At 43.0% G+C, this 18,489-nt stretch overlaps 1 protein-coding gene across 2 annotated transcripts in view; it reads left to right on the forward strand.

Moving 5' to 3' along the window:
* UBE2F (ubiquitin conjugating enzyme E2 F (putative)) overlaps positions 1–15,868 on the forward strand; it is a 95,060-nt gene extending 79,192 nt beyond the window's left edge. For both annotated transcript variants that reach the window (XM_075933969.1, XM_075933968.1), the window contains one exon: positions 14,560–15,868. In XM_075933969.1, the coding sequence (XP_075790084.1) occupies positions 14,560–14,610 (51 nt within the window). In that variant the 3' untranslated portion in view covers positions 14,611–15,868. The remainder of the gene's footprint in view (positions 1–14,559) is intronic.
* The last annotated feature ends 2,621 nt before the right edge of the window (positions 15,869–18,489 follow it).

The raw sequence follows: 18,489 nt of genomic DNA on the forward strand, positions 1-18,489 counted from the left end.
CATATTTGAAGATGGTTAGGCCCTCCTCACCGTCAGTTTTCTTTTTTCAACATTAACCATGTAAACTTTCTAAAACTTTCCTTGGTGGTCCATTTTTCTTACCCTTTTATGATTTTTGTTACTCCCCTTTGAACTCCATCCACTTTATTTGCACCTTTCTTAAAGGGTGGTTCCTAGAACTGGACACAGTACTCTAGTTAGGTTGCCAGGTGTCCTGTTTTGAACCGGACAGTCCAGTATTGAGCTTTCTGTTCGGGAAACAAATTAAAAAAATATAAATGTCCGGTATTTTCTAAATAAGATGTAAAGCGTGTCCGGTATTTTTGTTGAAACCATCTGGCAACCCTACCTCTAATCGAGGTCTCATTCGTGCCAAACGCATCAGGACAGTTCCTTCCCATGTCTTACATATGTCCTGTTAATACTCCCTAGAATAATAATTGTCTTTTCTGTGACACCACATTTTTAATTCATTCCGGAAGAAGCCCCGTTTTCCAACGCTATACTGTAAATTTACTTGCGCAAGAACACGCATGCAGTGTAGACAGCTAGCAAGTTTTTGCGCAAGAACAACTGTTCTTGTGCAAGAAGCATACAAAGTAGACATAGCCGAAATGTATAAACCTCAGGCCACTTTATCATTACTACTTCCAGCCAGTTGTTCCCCGTTTTATAGTTGTGTATATGAATTTTTGTGTTTGTGTAGTAGCTTTCAGTTGTCTTTATTGAATGTTTGTACTGTTCAGAATATGAATATATTCTTCCTACTAGCAGGGTTAACAAATGTCCTTAAAAGGTCAGGGCATTCTTTGTCCATTCCTTAGCTGTTTTTGAAAACTATTAATCCACCTAAGATCAGGACGCTGCTATTAATTGTAAGTCGAGACTTTTTCTCTCTGTTTTGTTAGAGATCTGTTCACTGTTCTTCAGGCTTTAATGGGGCAATTCCATTCCTGGCACATCCCACAACCAAACTCTTGGCCATCTTAGCCTTGCCGTTCTTGACCAAATAAAAGGACTGACAGATACACAAACTCAATTATATATTGAAGATTCAGTTATTTCCCAGAATGGAAAGTTACACCCCTTGAAAGTTCTGAAGTTTTAATCTATATTCATAAAAGATCAGAAAAGCAGCAGGATAATTTGTCTGCTTTTAGTATTGAGTTTCTAAGTGCTTGATGAATATCATCATCATAATGTAACAAGCCAAACCCAGAGGGGTGAAAAAGTAATAAAACTTCCACTCTGTCTGATGTAGTGACATATAAAGCACAGTATTTAGAGAATCATAAACACAACTTTTCTTTAAAGTTCTGATCAGGGGGCAAAACATCTTGATCAAATAATGGGAAGAGTCTAGCTATACGTACTATCTGCCATAGAAATTCAGTCATCGTCATTGAGAGTCTTATTCTGCAAGGTCCTAAGCACCTTCATTTCCCATTTAAAATAAAACAGCAGTTCTCAGCTGGGGGTCTGCAGCGAGAAGGTTTCAGGGAGTCTATCAGGCCAGACTTGTGCTAGTCTGGTTGGTGGCTGGGTCAGAAAGCTGGGGTTGAAGCCAGAGCCGTACTGGAGCAGGCCTAGAAAACAGTTCTAGTGGCACGGGGCGGGGGGAGGCTGTGGAATAGGATGTTCAGGGGAGGGGGAAACCTGAGAGAAATTGAAAACCCCCAAAGAAAAGGACTCTCGGGTTTTGCCCTAGTTGTATTGTGTGGAACGCCACTATAATACGTAAATAAACTGTCCGTCGAATTCAGCCTGACACAGCTACATGTATTACAATATCCTTGCAAGACTCAAGAATGCCTTCAAGTAAGAATGCCGATCATCTGTCATTCATATCCTGCTACGCTATGTGAGGAAGAAAGGGCTAATTACAATAGAGAGAGAAGCAAGCTGGTAATGACGTTCTTAAAATCATCCAACAGAATCTTGCATGAATGGAGATAAAAGAAAATGTAATTTGACTGTTACTGACAGGATGTTGGCTCATAGCAATGAAGATAGCTTGGCATTTGTTAATTGTATAGATAAGCTGTAGGACCTGATATTTCATGTTATCACCCTGTTTCCCACTGAGTGCTTGTCAATAGTCTTGAATTCATGACTGACAGCTCTGTGCTGCTTGCTTGGATTGCTGCCTTTGTGTAATTTATTTTCTAATTTACTGAGTCGTACTAGCTTTCTTTTCTAAAGTGCCCAGTCGCTAGAAGAAGATACACGTGTCAGAGAATATGCAACCTTCAACTATGGCATGCACAATACAGAAAAATAAAAGTATGCCGTGAAAACATTAAACACTAATATTAAAACACTAACGTTAAAAATGACATTCAATTCCACCTTGTTCAAAATAGACGCAATTAGATGTTTTCTGTTCAAATGCAGCAAGTTTACAAAAATCTTATTTCTTTTATGCTTTCCCATATCCTAAATCACTTACTGCAGATGTGGCTCTATCAATATATCACCACTTTTCACCCTTTACCCAACAGTGAGGGCACGTCTATGCTTTGCGAAGTTCAATGCTCCGGAGGTCAATCATCTTCTGGCGTTTGATTTAGCGGGTCTAGTATAGACCCGTAAATCGAATGCTGAGGGCAGTCCCCGTTGGCATCTAGTACTCCTCCTGAGTAGGCGCTTGCTCCTATTGGCCTCGTGACTTTTGGATGCCATCAAAGCTCGACTTAGAGTAAGCCAACTCCAGCTACGCATTTTGTTGAACTTGCATATCTTAAGCCGACCTTCCTGGTCAGTGTAGACCAGGCCTTATGTACAACCTTACAGCACAAAAAACAGCACACGTGTGGTGAGCAGGGTGGATGGTGTCCAGCAAAACAATAAGTTTTAATGCTGGGGAAGGGGAGATGAAAATTTAAAATCCATATTCAGATATCCTCATAGTGCTTCACGCTGCCATACAGCGGATTTTGATTTTTCATAGTGTCCTCCTTGGACTACAGTAGAATGCAGTTGCCTTTAATGGCTCTGTAGTGACCTGTGCCCCCTACTTTAAACTGTCCTCAGCTGAAATAAGGAGATGCTCTAATAGGAGCCTTAGCCCTACTTTCTTATCTGTAAGGAAAATCTGATGTGCACTATTAAATTTGGAGGCAAGACTATACAGAACTTAAAAAATAGAGAATATCCTCCAGACTTTAATCTGTGTCCTGACACATGTTCTACTGAACATTCACAGAGGTAGTGCAGGTATTATTTTTGTCATTTCAATACTGAAAGAAAAAAATCTCCCTTCCCTACATCATTAGCGGCAATCAATTTAGCAAGGTTAATTCATGCAAATTATTGTATCTGTCGCCACACACAGAATTTCAGGCACTTCAAGTAATATTTTTAGATTAAATTAAAAATGTATGTGATGCAAAAATGGGATTGGCTGTGGCTGAAGATCTGTGGCTAGGTTGTACACGTTGAACCTTTATTAACTGGGACTGTCTGGTCCAGCAACGTCCATGGTCCGCCTCGATGTTGCCAGACCAAAGAGTCCAGGTGGAGGGCTGGTGGCCAGGAGCTCTGCAGGGCTGGGAAGGCAGCAGGGGGTGGGACTTTATTTTTCATATTCATGACGTTGGTTTAAAGCTTTGAAGATGTTACTTGGAAACAAGCTCACAACTGAAAACCCAAAAGAAACATATTTCCAATAAATTGGAGCTCTTGTGTTCATTACAAAATGGTGGTTTAGACAAATGCTTTAACTTTGGAAATTACATCATTTCTGTGTGTTCGATCTAGTTGCATACCTTCTAGTTCATGGTTGTCTTGACTTGAAGGCTGGAGTTCAGCTAGACAGCTCTGCATAGTCATCAGGTATTCCCTCCTCTGGGTGCACATTGGCTAGATGGGCACCACTAGCTGCTTTGAGCTTGATTACATGTATTGATGCTTCTATGCCAGAAGCGAATATCTGAGTATAGGATGAAAGGAATACCTGGAAGAGTTGTCTGTAATAAAACAGATTCAAATGTATGATTGAGACTCTCAAACAGAGCTTAGAAAAATGTATTATTTGGGCTCACTTTGATTACAGACCCATAGCAGACAGTGAGCAAGAAAGTAATTCACAAAGGGAATTGCAAGGAAAGTTCAGCAGCGCTTGTGCTTCTCCCCGAGAAGGGGGCAGCAAGCCAAGGGTGTATGAACTTGACCTGTGAAGAATGGTGTGTACATATTTTGCTTATGTGCATTCTGCATGGGTAACCCCTTTGGTTGAGAGATTTGAAGAGAACTTCATTAAGAACTTTATAGTGTCTCCTTCACTCATCAGGATGCTCAGGATGTAGTTCAAACAACTTAACATGCCACCATACTAGATAGTGGAAGGCAGCAAGAATAGTCATGTTCCTACGTTGGTTATTGTGTGTATCAGAGTAGTTGACACATGGCTATGTCTGACTGGTATACTCTGATTTGTAAATGGTTATGAATGCCTCACCAGACAACAAAGAATGAACTGATTGTGTATGGGTGAGACATTGTGGGATTGTCCCATTAGAACTCTTCTCTGTGTCAAAGATGGATGTTCTCTAAGTGTTCATTTCAATTAGAGCATCATTGTATACTGAATTCACTGCCTGGAGCTCTGTCACATTGTCTGGGTCAAGATGTGGATTGCCCATCCGTTCTGAATACTGACTGAACACCGTTGCATTTGGGTTCTTCAGCAAGCCGGTTGTGGTTTTTGTGGTAGTTTTGTTTAAAGCTTTTCTGCCCAAACATACAGAAATTATTTTGTCAGAAGAGAGCCTAAAATGATTGTCCAGCAATTGATGCCAGGTTAAGTTAGTTGTAAAATCTTCCCGTGCATCTGAATGTCTGACCCTCTTGTTTTCATTACCACTAGATACAACTGTTGATATGCAAAATTATTCATAATGTTGATGCAAATGATTAAGTGTTCCTCTTCTGAGGAGGAATTTCTAAGGTAACAGCTCTTCATTCTTTGGCACAGGAATAGGAATTGTAGGATCACAATGAATCAATTTTATAAATAAAACATGTAACTACTGAAATGTCTGTGACAGATCTTTGGAATGTAACTTTATTTAAATAGTGTCTGATCTGCAAAATAGCCTACATGTCTCATACTCGCCAGTTCTCTCTCTATATGCATCAATGAATTCTTCACATTTCTTTAAAACTTCCAAATATATTTCGCGTCAAAATTTTAGGCTCCTGGCTATGGATAGACTTTCTAATGAGCTCTGCCATGGTGTAATCTCCGTTTCACAAAGGAATGCATCAAACTGTCCATACCAGAGGGAGAAAACCAACAGAACGCCGTGCATCGGGTGAGAAAATGGCATTCTCCTCACATGCAATGACTTGAACATCCCAGCCCAATTTCAGTTTTGAGACAACTTAACTGCAGCCAGTTCTGGGAATCCAGCCTAGAGCATCTGTAATGGCCTCGTTCAGATGTTCAACTCTTAGTCCATTGAAGCCACTAGTAGCTGTATATGCACAGATGTTCTCAGATCAAGCCACTTCTAACCTAGGTGCTTAAATATGGATTTAAGACCATACTTCAGGCATGTTTGGCCTTCGTTTGTAGCTCTTACAGTTGCAGATGAAAGTGACACTGTGCGGTGCGAACTTCTGCCAGCACGGGTGGGTCCATCAGGGCTGTGAAGAGATGTGATCCCTGGTCCATCAGAGCTGAGCCAGCAACAGCTACTTGTGGTAGATGCAGCTTGTAGTGGCACAAGTGCAGTTTTGCTGGTATAATATGCAAATTGCACATGAGGGGAGGGAACTGCGATGAGCTGAACCACCCAGAGCACAGGTTTGCCGTATAACTGCGTGGATGCTAGGAGTGCTTCACTGGCACAGTTATACTGTCAAAGTGTCCCAGCCTGAGTCTTCAGATAGATCAGATGAACCCTTCGCTCGCGAGTCCGACAGCTGACACCATCCCCTGGCCCACTGAAGGAATGAAAGGCCCTAACTGCAGCACAGTTGCTGTAGATCCGCAACTTGTGGAGAATTAGGGACCGTCATGTTGAGGCCCTTGGCATAGCAGGGTAATGTGGAGGAGATCTTCCACCAGTCGATCTTCACAACAACTATATGGGCTATTAAATTGGCACCGTTATTTGGTATGTTTTGCAAATGTGCTGAAAGTTTTTAGGGGAAATCTGTAAATCATTCCTTTGACACAAAATATCACTCTTCATACTATTAAAATTTAATGTCAGTGCTTTGAAATTCTTGAATGAAGTGTGAGAGAAAAACAATGACCAGGAAGAAATGTAATTGGGGAAAATACCGTACGTGTCAGGCATTTTTATGTTTCAAAGAATTTGTTCAGATGCAGTTTTGACATTCACTTTTTTCATATGAAACAAAACACAGGAAAGGTTTTTCTTTGAAAGTAATATTTCATGTATCACTTTAACACTTTTTATTAGAACTGAGTTGTGGGTAACTCCAAAAGACCCTTTTATCCTTTAGTTTAGCTGCGTCTTTTGTTACAAAGACTCTGATATCTATTTCATTGTCAGTCAACTGCAGCTTGCCAAAGAATATTTATTATAAAATATTGGTGAGGAATTGTTGCAGTTTTCCAGTGTGTTCCTCCCCCATGCCCCACAATGATTTTGGCCATTTCTGTAGTCTGTGATCTTTAACAAATAATTTGCCTAACTTGTTATAGTTAATGTTAAGTGTGAATTTTACTGAAATGTAATATTGGGAGATTTAACAGTGTTCAGATGACTGTGGAGGGGATCGCAAATGATTGCGGTAAGGACGTTAAATTTAGATTAATCAACTAATGTAATTTGCATCGACTATTCAATTAATCGATAAGGGCGCTTCTGCCTTTGAAATGTAACAACAGCTCTGCTGGCTTCTTTTACATGTCAAAGGCAGAAGCGCCGCGGGGAGCATGGCCGGCGGGGGACGTAAGCAGTCCCCCTCTGGCCCCGCATGCCCTGCTTTTGAAATGTACAAGAGGCCTCTCAGGACTTTTGTACATTTCAAAAGCAAAGCACCATGGGGAGTCACTTGTACATTTCAAGAGCAGGGACCATGGGGCCAGCGGGGGACTGTCTGAGTCCCCAGCTTGCCCCAAGCTCCCTTCACCATTTTGGCTTCTGAAATGTGGCAAGAGCCCTGATCTTGCTACATTTCAAATGTGAAAATTCCACCAGTTCCCAGTTCAAAGGCTGCACCCCTGCCTCTTCTCCCCAAAGAGATGGTGCTGGGAGGAATTGGCTTTTAAGCTGGCTCTCCCCAGCACCAGATCCTGTTCCCCTCCCCGCTGCTGCCTCTCTGTGAAAGAGGCAACAAGGTGTGGGGAAGCGACTAGTCAACTATCCTATAAGCGTTCAGATAGTCAACTAGTCGCTTACATCCCTAGATTGTGGCAAGAGATGCCTGTTCTGATGATATGCTGTGCAGTTAGTTAATTCTTCATACTTACAAAAACACGTTATTCCTCAATCTAACAATGGGAGATCCCAAAACCGCACATTCAGATTACGTTCCAATTGCAAATCCTTTAGCATGCTTGTACAAATGCAAACACTGACTTTAGACTGCAAGAAAGGGCAAGTGCTAATGGTTGTAAGTTAGGAGGTGTTGACAATAGAGAGCTCCTTGTCATTGTAAAATACTCAGAAAAGGAAAAGACCTGCTAACTTCTAACCACTGTATAGCCACTGACCCAGAGTATCTTCTGTCAGCGTTCATGCAAAGACCTTGAGTAGTTTCCAAACATCTTGCTGTTGACATATATGCATCAGCAAAGATGAAGGTAAATTGGTTTAACATTTAACTTTTTATTTTATTTGCTATTACCTGTGCAGTCACTGAATGCTCTTTTCAGTTAATACGGTTGAATTATAGTAGATTGCTATAAAATATCATACTGGGAAAACTATTGACGCTATTTGGATACCAAAGTTTTGTTTTTTGTTTTTTTTCCAAATAAATTGTATGTCAGGAACTTTTCGATACTATTCCCAGATGTGTGGACTTTCTTTCCTTAACCTGTGTATTACATAATTTTAGCACTAGCTGAGTCAGTTTCAGGATATTAGAGAGATCAGATGGGGGAGGTAACATCTTCTATTGGGCCAGCTTCTGTTGGGCTGAGACATAAGTTTTTGAGGCACATAGGACTCTTCTTCGGATCTGGGAAAGTCTTCTGAGTGGTAAAGCTAAATGGAAGATGAAACAGATTGTGTATCATTAGTAATAAACACACATTCTAGGGAGCCATTCACATCATTAACACCTCTGCAATTCTAGGACCAAAAAAGGGGTTGGTTGGGTTACAGGGTGTTGTAATAAGCTGTAAATCCAATGTGTCTGTCCAGTTGGTGATCTTTAGTGTCTCAGAGTTAAAAATGTTCGTTCCCAGGATCACCGGTTAAAAGTGTGCCATCTTGCATTTAGCTGTAATGCTTGGAGGACCCTTCACAGACCTGAAGAACACTGAGCCCTTGTAAGCTTCTCTCTCTCACCAATAGATGTTGGCCCAACAAAAGAGATTACCGTACTCACCTTAAACAAAAAACAGGCCTATGTAGCACTTTAAAGACTAACAAGATGGTTTATTAGGTGATGAACTTTCATGGGCCAAACCTTGTCTTTCAGCTCTAGTAAGTTGTCCATGTAGCTGTACAATTTTAAGTATTTCAGTACTGTGGAACACTATTCCATGGGGGATATACTGGACATGTTCCACAGTTTCTGCCCTTTTAAATGAATTCTCAAGTTTGTGCAGTGTCCATATTGAGATTTCATATTAGCCAGTTTATAATGCAAAATGTGTTGTCCTGATGATTTCTGCTTCTGATTATTTAGTACTGTGTTTAAACAGATGTGCACATGGACAAATATTTAGTGTTAATAAGAAACTTTTAAACCATGTAGCGTACCTCAAATTAGAGTATTATAGTCGTGTAACGAGACCTGTCTGCTCAGTACCGCATGCGACCGGATATGTGCTATATACTGTGGCCAGTGCTGCTGTTTCCTTGATCAGGAAGGTGAGCAGAAGTGAAAGACAGTGTTTCTGGAGTATCTGCCTCTGCCATCCTTTAACACAGAGCGTGTGTACTGATGTAAAACGTCATTCATTGGTGACAATCGGTGGTTTTCAACTCCCTGTACTTTGTTGTTGTCACTTGCCTAATTGTGTTCAGTAATGAATATGCAGTCATTTGTGATGGCTTACATTTTAATTGATCTGCCTCTTAACTTAGCTTACCGCTCACTGTTTGTTATAGTGACGGCTGAGACTCGTACGTTACTTTATTAACATGAGCGCCTTGCAGCCAGTAGGAGCAGTTTTCTAGGGAGTGAAGTTGATGATGTTTTAGCTCTGAATAGTTGCAAACAAAGTAACTGGGTTCATTTATAATGCCTTCCCTCCCCTCTCCCCCATTAAAATGACCTTTCACTTTCTTCAAGATTGACCTTTCATTTTTGTGTGACTGTGACCTCTTGCTTAGCTCAGCACTGTTCAGTAAATGAGGGAGTGGAGTGGTGTAATTTCACTGTTACACAGAAATTGCCTGAGAAGAGCTGCAGTAGGGAAAGGCTTAAGTCTAGGGACCTGAGCGTTCTCCGCAACTGCTGAAGAGACATGCTTTTGTCATCACTGGTAGGTTTAGTAATAGTTATTTGTACTAAGGTAGCTCACAGCATCCCTGATATTGTGTCCAAAGGAGAAAGGCTGTTTAATGTTTTGTTTGATACTCCAAAACTATCTCAGGGAATTTGCTTCTCTAGCCCCAAACAGCTTTCAGTCTAGGAACCGTTTGAACAAAGATTTGCATTGACTCAAAATAATTCCTGTATTTTGAGGTCATTTCCGTGTGGAAGTGCTGGGTCTGTGAGCGCAGGGGCTGGACAGGCTGCCTGACAAAGTTTCGTGTTTTGAAATGAAAAGTGAGCCAGTTAGCATTGATTGGGACTGTGCTGCCATGTTTAGTCTGCACTGGCATGGAAGCGAGGCTGCCTTCCACGACAGAGTTGAGGCCCGCTGGCAGTCCACTGTTGCTCTCTGGGCTGTCATTGGGTTATATAGATGAATAAAGGGATAGTCTTCCAATTGCAGAGCTTCCTTTTCTTTCCTTCCTTCCTCTTTCTCTTTCACTCTTTTCCCCTCTTTCTTTTTTGCGTCTCTCTCCTTTGATTTCTCTTTCTCCCTTTCTTTCTCGTCTCTCACTTTGTCTGTCTTTCCTTTCTTTCTCTCACTTTTGTCTTACTTTCTCTTTTTCTCGCTTTTATCTTTCCTTTCTTTCGCTTTCTCTCCCTCTCTCTTTAGCTTTCTCTTTCTTTGTCTCTTTCTCTCATTTTCAAAATTAGAGCCAATCATAAATTTTCCAATTAAACAATTTTGTTGGAAAATGCGTGGTGTTTGGCAGACTTCCACAGAATCACTGGCAGCTGTGAAACTGACAAGAATGTCTATTTGAGTCAGCACCTGCCACTCTTGGGAGACTCCTTATGTCAGTTTCTAAAATACATTTTTTTTAAAGCTTTCTACTTTGCAAGACATTTACACAGTTTTGGTTTCATTCCAGGTTGGAACAAAATCACATTTTGAAATGCTGTAATTTCTCCTGCAGGGAAATGCCAGGTTTCAGCCAGCTCTAGCTTTACAAGGGGTAGGAGCTGTAGAAGGAATTGGAGTGGAATGCAGTTTTCTGTTGAACTCCTCAGTTCTTTGCTGCGAGCGAGACGACCACTGCATAATGCAGAAGTGTTGACTCTGAGACTTGCAGTCCCTCTGTGCAATGAGCATAATGGGTGCTTGAAATCTGTGTTCTCTCGTTGGATCTTACTGGAACCATAGGTCCCATTTGCATTCCACTGATGGTGCCCATGCACCCAGAGCCGGAGACTTTGAAAGTGGGGCCCATTCATCTTTCATGTGCCTGGACTCCCTCTATGCCTCCCACTGAAGGGATAAAGGGTGAGGTGAATCTGTTGCCTCTCCAGTTCCTTCTCACCCCCTCACGGGCCGGTCAGACCCTTCAGTGTCCGCAGCTTCAGCTTCGTTCTATGAAAGAATCATCATCTAGCTTGCAAATAGGTTAATGGTTGTAATTGTTTTTACACGTTAGCATTTGATTAGTGTCCCGTGGGGAGCTCTGCTGATCTTGCCCCCACTGGTCCATTCGGGTACCGGACTGTGCCCAGGATTCTGGGCTTCAAACTCTGTGCTTCCTGCTTACAATCCTTCTTGCTCCATGACTGCCACCAGTGCTGCCTGTACGGCCTTGGGCCAGCGCATCCCAGCAAGGGGCAGTATCTGCTGACTGTTCCCCAGCTGTACCCAAGAAGGGGGGGGGACCTTCATCTCTGCACAAACCTTATGGAGAAGGCCAAGAGGCCCCAGACCGAGACCCCTTCTGTACATCAGTCTGAGCCGGAATCTGCATCCTCGCTGGGAGAGTGAGCCAGCTGCTCCCTACTTATCCTCCAGCACCCGAAAGATCCACGCTGGTTTGGGACCCTTCTCTGCCTCATCTAACTCAGAACCACTGGTACCCCATGCCATAGGGTTCCCTGTGACCTGCTCTTGGCCTCGCCTAGCGGCCATGGTGGGGGATCAGTACCTCCCTGCCGAGTCAATCCAAGTCACCAAGGAGAGGATGAGGACCGTTGTACTGGGGCTCTAGTGCTTCCATCATCATCATCCTAAGGTGAAGTGGTGACATTTACAGTCCCTGCCCCTCAATGAGATCAGGCTGTTCCAGGCCCTTCGCTGCGGGAGCACTTTCAGTGTCTCCCAAGACTCCCTGCTGTGGAGAGTCCTGTATGCTCTGGACCCAGGGGAATAGCTCTCCGGAGAGTTTAAGTAGTTGCAAGTGAAAACTGATGGATCAAAGACACTTACAAAATTGACATTTAAAGAAAACATCTAGCTCGTTCTAATTCACTAGTGCCCACAAGTCCTTGCCCTAAAGAGCTCATCTTTATTGCAGGCCAGTCCTCAAGCCCAGCTCTGTCCTAGTCTTGACCCTCTGGCAAGGAGTTCCCCAGGCTGACTGCACATTGTTTAAATCTGCCACCTATTAACTTCATGCGAGGAGTAAATAAATAAGCACTGTCTTATCTACTTCCTTCACACCAGTCATGATTTTATAGGCCTCAGTCATATTCTCCACCCTTCCTGTCCCCAGTCTCTCTTCCAAGCTAAAAAGTCCCAGTTTTATTAATTTCTTCTTATATGGCAGCTGTTCTATACTCCTAGTCCTTTTTATTGCCCTTTTCTCATCCTTTGCCAATTCCAATACACCTTTTTGGAGATAAATACTGCCCACAGATGTGGTCACCCTAAGACATGGGTGTATCAGGGATTTATATAGAGGGAATATGCTATTTTCTGTTTTATCTGTCCATGTCTTAATGATTCACAGCAGTCTCTGGGCTTCTTTTTGACTGCTGCTGCACATTGAGGCTGTGTCTAGACTACATGCCTCTGTTGTCAGAGGCATATAGATTAGACACATAGGCAAAATCAAATGAAGCCGCGATTTAAATGATAGCAGCTTTATTTAAATTTACATAGCTGCCGTGCTGAGCCGACAAACAGCTAATCAGCTGTTTGTCCGCTCAGCGCGCTAGTCTGGACGCTCCCCTGCTGACATCAAAGCCCTTTGTCTGCAGCCCCGTTATTCCTCGTGGGATGAGGTTTACTGCGGCTGCCGACAAAGGGCTTTGATGTCGGCAGGGGAGCGTCCAGACTAGCGCGCTGAGCGGACAAACAGCTGATCAGCTGTTTGTCGGCTCAGCGCAGCAGCCCTGTAAATTTAAATGAAGCCGCGATCATTTAAGTCGTGGCTTCATTTGACTTTGCCAAAACAACAAATCTACATGGCTCCGTCGACGGAGCCATGTAGTTTAGACGTACCCTGAGTGGATGGTTTCAGAGGACTACCCCCAGGACTCCAAGATCTCCCTTTTGAGTGATAACAGCTAAATCAGGCCCTATCATTTGAAATGTATAGGTGGGATGATGTTTTCCAATGCATCTTACTTAGCATTTTTCCACACTAAAATTTCACTTGTCACCCAGTTTTGAAATTTGTTGTATCTCTTCACAGTGTGTGTGGGACTTAACTACCTTTTATAGCAGTTGCCAATTTTGCTACTCACAATTTACCCCTTTTTCCTGATCATTTCTGAATAAATTGAATTTCAACGGTCCCAGTACAGACCATTGGGGGACACCACGATTTATCTGTCTCCATTCTGAAACCTGACCATTTCTTTCTATCTTTTAACCATTTTCCAGTCCATGAAAGGCCTTTTTCCTTTTATCCACTGACTACCTAATTTGCTCTACTTAGATCTCACTTGACCACATGTTTGTTGAACCCCTCAAAGAATGCTAGTCGACTAGTAAATCCTGATTCCCCTTCACAAAAGCCACGTTCAGCTCTCTCAGACAATTCTGTTTACTATAGTTTCAAGCAGTTTACCCAGTGCTGAAGTCAGGCTTTACTGGCCTGTAATTGCAGGGCTTGCCTCTGGAGCCCTTTTTAGAAATGTCACATTAACTACGCTGCAGTCATTTGGTCCAGACGCTGATTTTAAATGGCACGTTACAGACTGCACTTCTGTAGTTTCATGTTTGAGTTCTTCAGGCCTTGTTACTGTCTAGTTTACCAATTGGTTCCAAAACCACTTCTAACACCTCAATCTGGGACGGTTCCTCAGATTTCCTTCCTGTCCTCCGCCATGAAGACTGATGCAAAGAATTCATTTAGTTTCTCCTCATTGATTTTGAGTGCTCCTTTAGCATCTCAAACGTCCCAGCGGCCCTATTGGTTGTTTAACAGGCTTCCTGCTTCTGATGTACTTACAAATATTTTTGCATCTTTTGGCTAGCTGTTCTTCACATTCTTTTTAGGCCTTGCAAGTGATATTTTTATGCTTCATGCAGGCCAAGAAATACTGTGTCACCATAGTCTTACCTTTCGGGGCTATCTGTCTCCATTTTGTCCTTAAGGGAGGTGGATTAATCTTTCTGTAATTAAAGTTACTATAGCAAGCTGCTAACTTGTTCAGAGTTATTGCATTTGTCTAGACAGTTAAAAAATAGCTTATTTATATGATAGTTGTGATATTATGCAATTGTATTGGGGGGGCAAGGGGGAGAGTTAGTGTCATGCATCTTCTAATAATACCTTTCATATTCCCCACTTAAGAACTTTTTCCCTCTAAAATTCTATGACCTTGGCTACATTGTATATGATGAGGCATTCACAGTTTGAACCCAGCTGATGGTCTGAGAGCTGTTTGAACTGTACCGTTCTTGACAAGCGTCCATAGTACAGTGTTACTTAGAGGATTCTAAGTATGGTATTGCACCGTTTCCCCCCTCCCCCCTTCACTTTTGCTACACTGTGAAAAATGCAGAGTGTCAGTCAATTTTCAAGGCAGAGCAAAGAGAGACCTGCAAACCAACTCCACTGCGTACTTACCATGGAAATTTCACCCCTCCACATCTCGTACCGTCTTGCTGAAATGTACGTGGTGTCATTCTTGTTCTTTCTTTCTCTTCAGGATGACTTTCGGAATAAAGTTGAAGATTACATTAAGCGGTATGCAAGATGATGAAAGGAAACTGATGGCAGGACCATGGATTTCATACTATAGAGTTGTCTTTATAATTTATAAAACAACAGCAAAACCCCAGATTGTACTAGTCCTGTGTCCATGTTGTACTGAAGAAGAAAACTAACTATATAATTGTCCACGATAAGTGGACAGTTCAACATAAATACAGCAAGAAATTCTCTGTTGGTTAAAAAAAGTTGTTTGCTTACCTTTCAAATGTTTGCTCTTCTGAAACTGTACTGTATATCTTGTTGATGAAATATGCTTGAGAGTTACAAGAAATCACTATGGAAGTTGTACGACACTTTTCTTCCTGCTTAGTAAAAATAGTTGTGTTCCAGAAACACATGTTAGCAATAAAGTAGTCCCCCTCTGAACCAAATCACAGTACTATTGCCTTTGATGGAGAGAAATAATATCCCCTTCCCCCTGGAATATTAGAGCTTGTCAGAATTCATAAAATCAGCTCTATCTAATGCTGAAATTCTAATGATCTATTTAAGTACATTTTGGAACAAATATGTGACTTGTACATTGCTACTTTTAGTTTCTATTTTTTATGCACAGTGGTTGAGAAACATAGGCTAATCCCTAAGCAAAAAGTCTAAATGAATAGTATTAGAAAAAAAATTATATATTCTGAGCAAATGCACTGAAAGGCTGACTTTTGAAAACAGGCCTTTCAGAGTCAGATGTGGAGAGGAAATTTTGAAAACTTAAGTTAAATTGGTGACAATGGAGTTTGGATTAATTTTCTGGGGAATGACCCAGCTGTGTCTTGTAACCTTCTGTCCTTTGACAGCCACATACTGATACAATAGTGCGTATAACAGCTATTACACACTGCACCACTGGTCTGTTCTGCGTATGAGCCTAGGTTTTATTTATTTTTAAGTTGGGGGTGGGAGGGCTATGCTACAGCCACCCTTCTAATAAGTAACTGTGTATCAAAGAAGAGTGAGGACATGTGAAAGCAGAGAGCCTCCTGCAGAGCATCTGCTCAAAACTAAGGGGATGAAGCATTTGGAATGAGGGCTGTGAAAAGTGTTGTGTATTGTCTGCTAGTGCTCCCTTATTACTCACCTCTGCTGATCAGAGCGATGCTCCGGGGCTGTTTGGCCCAGGGATATACGAATGGCCAGAGCCGTAGACAGTGGCATGCTTTGTAGGGTGGGATCGTTGAGTGGAAATGGGTTCAATTCCAGGTTTACAAATAGATGAAGCAGCAAAATAAATGTTTGTGGTTTCATCCATACTGCGTGTGCCTGTAACACTTCTACCTTTTGCGCCCCTGCACAGCTACCTCATTCTGATTAGTTGCTCTTCGGGGCTTTTACTAGCCAGTAAAATTACCTAGTGTCTTTCCAACACAAGTTGCTACCTCACTGATCCCTTCCCAACTTTCTTAAAGCCAGCTTTGGCCACCTGCTTCTTCGGCCACCCTTCCAGGGCTACAGAGTGCTCCTTACCACAATTGGACACCAGAGAGCCAAGAATGCAGCTGTTCAGAGAAAGATGGAGCCACAGTTTGGGATTTAAAAAAAACTTAAGGGGTTGGTTTGTAATAATATTGTGCCACCCTCAGGCTGCGTCTACACTGGCATGATTTTGCGCAAATACTTTTAACGGAAAAGTTTTTCCATTAAAAGTATTTGCGCAGGAGAGCACTACACTGGCGTGCTTTTGTGCAAAAGCATCCGGGCCAGTGTAGAAGGACGCTCTCTTGCGCAATAAATTAACGTTGCCTATCTACACTGGTCACTTGCGCAAGAGGTCTTATCCCTGAGCGGGACTGTCAGGATTTGCGCAAGAAGCACTGATTTCGTACATTACAACGGCAGTGTTCTTGCGCAAATACTCGCGGCCAGTGTAGATAGGCGGCAAGATTTTGCGCAAAAGCAATTGCCTCAGGCTACATCTAGACTGGCATGATTTTCCGGAAATGCTTTTAACGGAAAACTTTTCCGTTAAAAGCATTTTTGGAAAAGAGCATCTAGATTGGCACGGACGCTTTACCGCAAAAGCACTTTTTGCGGAAAAGTGTCCGTGGCCAATCTAGACCCGCTTTTCCACAAAAAAGCCCCGATTGCCATTTTTGCGGAAAACAAAGCTGAGCTGTCTACACTGGCCTTTTTGCGCAAAAGTTTTGTGCAAAAGGGACTTTTGCCGGAATGGGAGGAGCATAGTATTTCCGCAAACACACTGACAATCTTACATGAGATCGTCAGTGCTTTTGCAGAAATTCAAGCAGCCAGTGTAGACAGCTGGCAAGTTTTTCCAGATAAACAGCTGATTTTCTGGAAAAACTGGCATTATTCTGCTCCTGGAAGCAGAAACACTTTTATGCTCTTCCCACCCCCCTCCCACCTACATCTCATTTCCCGAAAGGTGAGCAAAGAAGCAGCCCCACATTCAGTAAGAGGTGGGGGGTGCTTGTGCTGTTAATATTATATAGAAACAGGGTTTGTCAAGGCTGTTCCCCTCTCTGGCACGACGAATGCAGAAGTTGGAGGCCCACCAGAGCACTCCAAAACCTTGCCTCTACAGGCCCTGGTACAAAAACTCCCCTCCTATCCTGGGGGACTTGCTGCCACCCTCAAGTGCTTTGATCCCTACAATAAACAGCGGTGGACACTTGACACAACCACTGAGGTACCCCAAGCTCTTTTCCCCCAAAAGAGCTTGAAAAGGAAAAGAGCAGAACAAGCTGCAGTCTCTGGTAGCTGATGCCTCAGGCAGATCCACACAGACACTTTCCCAGATGCAGGAATTAACCAAGACTGGTTCATTAGAATAAAACAAAACTACAGTTACAAGCATAAATTGGCTAGATGGAAAGAGAACCACCATTTGATAGACTTGGGGAACGGCCCTGGGCTGTAACCCTTAGTTACAAAAGAGAAAAACATTTAGCCAGCTCAGACAGGATTTCCAAACCCCCCAAACAAGGAAAACAATAAACCCGACGGACTAGCTCAACTTTTCCCAACTCAGACATTTCAAAAAGTCCGTCCTTGGAGAGAGAAGTGTGTCTCCCATCTCCCTCAATACCTGGGAGAAATTGCTCTGCACTCAAAGAAGAGAGAGAGAGAGAGGGGGGGGGGGGGAAAACCCTTTTCCAGTTTGAAAGTCCTACCTGCATTGTTATTAGCTGATTGCCAGAGCACACACCCATTCACTGACCTAGCTGACACCTTTGCTCGGTACCGGAGTTGACCCCTTAGGTACCAGGTGCGGGACAGCACTCCTGATTAACTTCATGGGCCCCTGGCATAAAGAGAAAATCCTGAACGACTCGGTGCATGAAGCTGCTCTGATGCTCATTCGTCTACCCAAGGGCCTTTTCATGTCATGCAATTCCAGTTTGGCTCTCGTCTGTCAGCAAATGCCTCCACTGAGACTGCTACAGCCCCATGGCATAGAGAATCCACCTCTCTGGTGGTGGGAGGGCAGGGAAGTGGGGAGGGGGGCTGACACACGAATCCTTCCCCTGCCCTCGCGTGCTCACCCCCCAGGGTGAAGGCCGCATAGCTAGAGCTCTCAGGTCAAGCTGGCGCTAACAGTGCCCTGGGAGAAGAAAGCCTGGCAGATGCTGTCGAGTAGAGGCACCAAGAGACAAGGCCCTGTACTGCGGACGGCTTTAGCTGAACGGGAACTACCCAAGGCAGCGAGAGAGAGAGAGAGAGAGACTCTCCCACACAAGACCCATTGGAACGTGCAGTGCAGTAGATGCAAGTAACTGGCCACGTGGAAGCCAGGCTAGCGCAGTTCTGACCCTTTGTTATAACTGAGGCTGGCCTCCCCCTGAGACGTGTTAACAGGCAGACACAGTTTTAGCGTCAATGCCCTGGCTTATTGGTGGGAGCTGAGCTCCCA

This window comes from Pelodiscus sinensis, chromosome 7 (assembly GCF_049634645.1).
Source record: "Pelodiscus sinensis isolate JC-2024 chromosome 7, ASM4963464v1, whole genome shotgun sequence".
NCBI lineage: Eukaryota > Metazoa > Chordata > Testudines > Trionychidae > Pelodiscus > Pelodiscus sinensis.